At 40.8% G+C, this 6,000-nt stretch overlaps 1 protein-coding gene across 4 annotated transcripts in view; it reads right to left on the bottom strand.

Moving 5' to 3' along the window:
- Positions 1-1,698: 1,698 nt before the first annotated feature.
- The window catches only part of UBR3 (ubiquitin protein ligase E3 component n-recognin 3), a 301,116-nt gene continuing 296,814 nt past the window's right edge, over positions 1,699-6,000 (bottom strand). For all 4 annotated transcript variants that reach the window (XM_077447962.1, XM_077447963.1, XM_077447964.1 and 1 more), the window contains one exon: positions 1,699-4,391. In XM_077447962.1, the coding sequence (XP_077304088.1) occupies positions 4,274-4,391 (118 nt within the window). In that variant the 3' untranslated portion in view covers positions 1,699-4,273. The remainder of the gene's footprint in view (positions 4,392-6,000) is intronic.

Below are 6,000 nucleotides of genomic sequence, written 5' to 3'. Positions count from 1 at the left end.
TCAACTAACTACAGTTCAGATTACAGTCAGACTCCTCTATAACCAAGGTATCATTGCTTTTGGGTAGAATGAACGTTTAAGGCACCTAAAGTAAATATTGGTCAATAAGGGTTTCATGTGGGGAAATCCAACATTTCCGGACAAAGCTTACTGTGTATGCCTGTCCAAAATTAGGCCAGAGTATGAAAGGCATACAACGCAAGATTGGACTGATCATTTATTGCTACACTAGAATTTTGTATGTTGATCTTTACAAATAGAGTCCGTTTGCATGTTGAAACTCACAGGTATACCATTCGAAAGAAATAATTTGCCAACACCTTGCTATTTGTGTGCATGAATGATAATAAACTCCCCCGAGGGCAGGTTCCAATGAATGACTATGTCATGACAAGCTGTACAAATGTTTGCTCAATCCTTCACAAATCTGTAATTTGCCTCTTAGATACCCAAGAAGACTGACCAATTAAAGGTGTTTTGTTTTTTTGCAGCCGATAGCACAGTCCTGTACTAATAGTAACACTTGTCGTCGAGCGAAGCACCAAGGCCATGAAAACAGAAGCTTTTCACTTGGCACTCTGGACAGGTTTTTAAAATGCTAGCAAATCTACCACAAAGGCCAATACTTTGTTAAAAAACAATTATTTTTTTTCAGTACATGGAGATTGACTAATTTATAGGCTAAAGAAAGTATTTGCTTCTTTGTTTTTAGAATTTTGGGAAGGGTTCGATTCTCCTAATATTATTTCTGGAGTAATCCAGGACACTGGGGTGAACTAAAGCAGCTCATAGATGACTTTTCTTTCCTTCCACTTTGGGTGGAAGGAAAAAAAATAAATTCAGGATTCTCCCATCAGTGACTGTCAGTGTTGATGGAGGAATGCCTCCTACAGTGCTATTGTCTTCTGCCAGTGGGGTGGGTGGGCACGGGTAGCCTTCCCAGCTGACAGAACATAATGATCACTGTTAGTTGCTATAGCAGCTAGCAGTGATTGAATGTAAAAAAAAAAAAAAGACAGGTTGGTTGTACCCAAATCGATCGATGGATAATACAATCAGTCTCTCCATACATGGATCAAATCTTGGCAAGTCCCTCCAGAACTGGATGAATTTCATTTTATGTATGGCCTGTCTTAGGAGTGTGTTCTCTTTATCATGCTTGGGAGGACCCACTGTAGACTGCTGACAGTTTCACTGCTATCTAGCTAATCAATCATAAACATACAAGAATGTAATGCTAAGCAAAAACGTGGGTGTTCCCGAGTAAAGCTCACCAGTTGCAATCTGATTGTACAATCTTCTTTAGATCTACCAACAAGTCTGCAAGAGCCTAACTGACTGAGTGAATATTTAAGGTAGGTTCTCATATTACATAGTTTTAGTAGATCTTATGCTGGATTCACACCTAAGCATTTTTACTGCTTTTTGCATTTTGCAGATTTGCTCTACAGAACGTGTTCCATAGGAAACCATGTTAAATGGACTGTAGTACAAATCTGAAAAATGCAAAAAGCACTAAAACTGCATAGGTGTGAATCGGGCCTTAAAGCGGTAGTATAAAACACACCTGTAAGGCAGTTGCACATACAGTAAAACCTTGGATTGCAAGCATAATTCGTTACGGAAACATGCTTGTAATCCAAAGCACTTGTATATCAAAGCAAATTTACCCATAAGAAATAATGGAAACTCAGATGATTCGTTCCACAACCATTTATTCAGATGTCCTTCAGTTTATAGTCCATACAAAAAGATTATAGCAATGTGATCGGTTGTGTAACCATAAAATGTCCATCCACAAATAGCAGCCTCCACAAGGGGATAAGAAGAAAAATCCAGCAGGAGCTACAGAGTATAAAAGAGAAGAGAGGCAAGTCAGTGTAGCAATATGGTTACATTTAATGAAGGTACAACATTGAGCAACTCACATGGTTAATGATTAAAACAGGCACATCTAAGTATGCAGGCATCCGGGGTAAAGCTGTCCACATAGACCGTCCTCCGCACCGCCGGCTCTCACCGCTGTCAGTCTGCAATCATGACCAGGAAGACTACCCTGCAGTAGAATGATCTGAAAGTGAGGCTTGAACCACTCGTGTAGCGTGGAATGGACGATGTCGATGGTGGTGCAAGGGGATGGTTTATATGGACAGCATTACCCCAGATGCCTGCGAACTTAGATGTGTCCGTTTTAATCATCAACCATGTGACTTGCTCAATGTTGTACCGTCATTAAATGTAACCATATTGCTACACTTAGAGGCGCCTCTCTTCTCTTTTATACTCAATTGTGACATGAAGCTACTTGGATAACAAGATAGCGCTTGTATATCAAGTCAAAATTTATTAAAAAATTTTGCTGGTCTTGCAAAATGCTCTCAAACCAAGGTTTTACTGTACTAGCACATTATGAAATACCTACCTTAGAGTGAAGCCTTCCAGCGCCATGCTGTTACAGCCGAGAGGGTTGACATCTTCCCCTGGTCTTTCTTCCGGGCTCGAGCGCTCCAGCTGTCTGCTTTGCCAGAGGTCTGATGACATCACTCCCACGCGTTCCTGTGGGAGCCCTCGGTTTCCAGCACGAAGCTCTGAAGGTCTGGCAAGGAATGCCGGACCTTCAGAGTGCATGTGTCAGTGACGTCACCGACTGCATCCAGGGTGAATATCTCCTAAACAGTGCACGTATAGGAGATATTAGCTTTACCTACAGGTAAGCACCATTATAGGCTTATCTGTAGGTTAAAAAAAAAAAAAAAAAAATCACAAAGCGAGCTTTACTACCACTTTAAGTTGCTTGTACAGAGATTGTATGATCAGATTATAATGTGTATGGATTAGCCAAAGGAAGCATGAGTACTGAGATGACAATAATAACACAACAGAGAATCTAGCCCTACCCCAATTAGTTTGGGTTTTGGGTTCTACTTTAATACCATGTCTCGCTGACACTCGGGTGTACTTATGACTGGTAGGAAAAAATATACGTGCTTCAATTAACATTTCTCTGCCAAGTTTTTTAAATAAGATGCACATCATCAGTGTTGTCATATAAACTTAGTATGATACATTGGTGTGTAATGAGACCCAGAAAAGCACAGGAAATAAAACAAGATGGGATTCATAAAAAAAAAAAAAAAATAAAAAATAAAAAGAAGAAGAGAACAGCAGTCTAGTGACATTGTATCCGAAAGCTCTTAAATATCGAGATATTCTTCAGTTCCTGAGAAAGAATTCAGTTTTATCCAAGCCTTAAAAGCTTTAGAAACAGACTCTGAGCAAAATAACGCACTTTTTTTTAAATGTCCCTGAATGTATGTATTTTTGTGTTCTATACACACATACAGATGTATTTATATATGATTACATTTCAATTTAAAATGTTTTTTTATAACATCTGTAACTATACAATATTTCACAGGAAACAAAAAAAAATTTTTTTTACAATGAACTTCTCATTACATATTAACACGCGCACACAAAAACATACATGGAAGGACTGATAACACACCATAATAGAATATTCTAAAGTACAGCTGGATAATCACGGCCTCCAGTTACTCAGGGACTACAAAACCCAGTATGCTTATCTGCAGCTATCTGGGTTTTGTTTGTTTTTTCTTCTCTCTTTAGCTACTGGTAAGCTGCAGACACCCAAGCTTGGCCTAAAGTGAGCTTACGTAACATTTAAAAGTGCAGTCCCACTTAGCAATTCTAAAGAACACAATCTGCCACACTAACCTAGTCCAGTTAAGCAACCACTTATGTAAGGATGATTAGAATAAAAGGTAAGGCTTAAGAACCCAACTTAAAATACTAACAAGTCACAGCACATAATGTCCACAATATTCGCTATCCTCGGCTGGCTTGTCTTGGAGAATGATGTAGGCCTATTTTACTGACCTGTGCAGTTTTTGTGTCAGTAAGCCTCACTGCAGAGCTCCACAAATATAGGAAGTAAGCAAGAAAAGGAAAAGAAAAAAAAAAAAATGTACAAAAACTACAAAGAAATTTTACACAACAGAAGCAGTAAAGCGCGTTGAACATTCATTAATCGTTGTGCTTTCTGGACAATGCAGGTCAGTGTTCTTTTGTAGGGTTGTAGAAAAGTACATTTTTTTCCTGTTTTTTATTGTACCTTATTCCTCCAGTGCTGGGGATGCATTTGCATTAGCACAACAGCACCTAATGAACTAGCTGTAGAGGCGAGGTTTGAGCTAGTCATCTATTCCTCGGAAAGCCCTTCTTGAGATTCCATCTGTAGTTGCACCGGTGTTCACAATCCATTATAATGGGGGCCCCACCTCTTATTGATGTGATCAAATGTGTGCGTCACCCACTGCTGCTCCAACATGCTGTACCGCTCCTTGCAAAGGTACAGAGGTTTTCCGCGCCTGTGGAGGAAAAAAAAACAAAAAAACTTTACGTTACAAATCCCCCTCCTTTTTTATTTTTTTTAACCACTTCAGCCCCGGACCAATTAACAGCCTAAGGACCAGAGGTCTTTTTACAATTTCGCACTGCACTGCTTTAACTGGTAATTGCGCGGTCATGCAATACTGTACCCAAACAAAATTTGCGTCCTTTTCTTCCCACAAATAGAGCTTTCTTTTGATGGTATTTGATTGCCTCTGCGATTTTTATTTTTTCCGATATAAATGGAAAAAGACCGAAAATTTTGAGAAAAAATATATTTTCTACTTTTTGTTATAAGAAAAATCGAATAAACTAAATTTTAGTCATACATTCAGGGCAAAATGTATTCAGCCACATGTCTTTAGTAAAAAAAAATGTCAATAAGCGTATATTTTTTGGTTTAAGCAAAAGTTATAGCGTCTACAAACTAGAGTACATTTTCTGGAATTTACACAGCTTTTAACCACTTCAGGACCGCCGTATTGCCAATGTACGTCAACACAATGGCACAGGCAGGCACAATCACGTAGATCTACGTGATTGCCTTCCAGCGGGTGGGGGGTCCGATCGGACCCCCTCCCGCTGGTTACGGCGGTCCGGTTCGCTCCAGGAGCGCTCCGTGATGAGGGGATGGCCGTTGGTTTTTGGCCACCCCCTTTGGATCGCTCCTGGCCAATGAGAAGCTTCCTCCCACTGTGTATTGTTTACACAGGAAGGAGGAAGTGATGTCATTCTCCTCGGGGCGGTCTTTTTGACCGGACTACGAGGAGAAGACTAATAGTAAGTGTGCACCAACACTACACTGACATGTAGGTACACACAGGCACACAAACCCCCCCCCGATCCCCCCCCCGCCCCCCCTCCCCCCCAGTCACAGTGTCACTGATTGCATTGATCATTTCTTTACTGATCAATGCATTCAGTGTCAGTTGTGACAGTAAAAACTGTCAGGACAGTTAGTGTTAGGTCCAGGGTAGCCCCCTATCACCCCCCAATAAAGATTTAACCCCCTGATTGCCCCTAGAGTTAACCCTTTCACCCCCTTTTGCCAGTGTCACTAAGCGATCATTTTTCTGATCGCTGCATGTGTCGCTAGGTAGCTAGTTATTTTTTTAGGTTCACCGCCAGGTTTTTATATCGCTAGGTACCCCGATATACTACCCAATAATGGTTTTAACCCCCTGATTGCCGCTAGTTAACCCTTTCACCCCCTTTTGCCAGTGTCACTAAGCGATCGTTTTTCTGATCGCTGCATTAGTGTCGCTACAGTCGCTAGGTAGCTAGTTATTTTTTTAGGTTCACCGCCAGGTTTTTATAGCGCTAGGTACCCCGATATACTACCAAATAATGGTTTTAACCCCCTGATTGCCGCTAGTTAACCCTTTGACCCCCTTTTGCCAGTGTCACTAAGCGATCGTTTTTCTGATCGCTGCATTAGTGTCGCTACAGTCGCTAGGTAGCTAGTTATTTTTTTAGGTTCACCGCCAGGTTTTTATAGGGCTAGGTACCCCGATATACTACCCAATAATGGTTTTAACCCCCTGATTGCTGCTAGTTAACCCTTTCACCCCCTTTCACCAGTGATCA

The sequence above is a fragment of the Lithobates pipiens genome, unplaced genomic scaffold (assembly GCF_037356315.1).
Source record: "Lithobates pipiens isolate NorthernLeopardFrog02 unplaced genomic scaffold, aLitPip1_a1.2 Scaffold_22, whole genome shotgun sequence".
Classification (NCBI taxonomy): Eukaryota; Metazoa; Chordata; class Amphibia; order Anura; family Ranidae; genus Lithobates; species Lithobates pipiens.
Note: the sequence above shows the minus strand (reverse complement) of the source record. Positions and strands in the feature narration are given on the sequence as shown.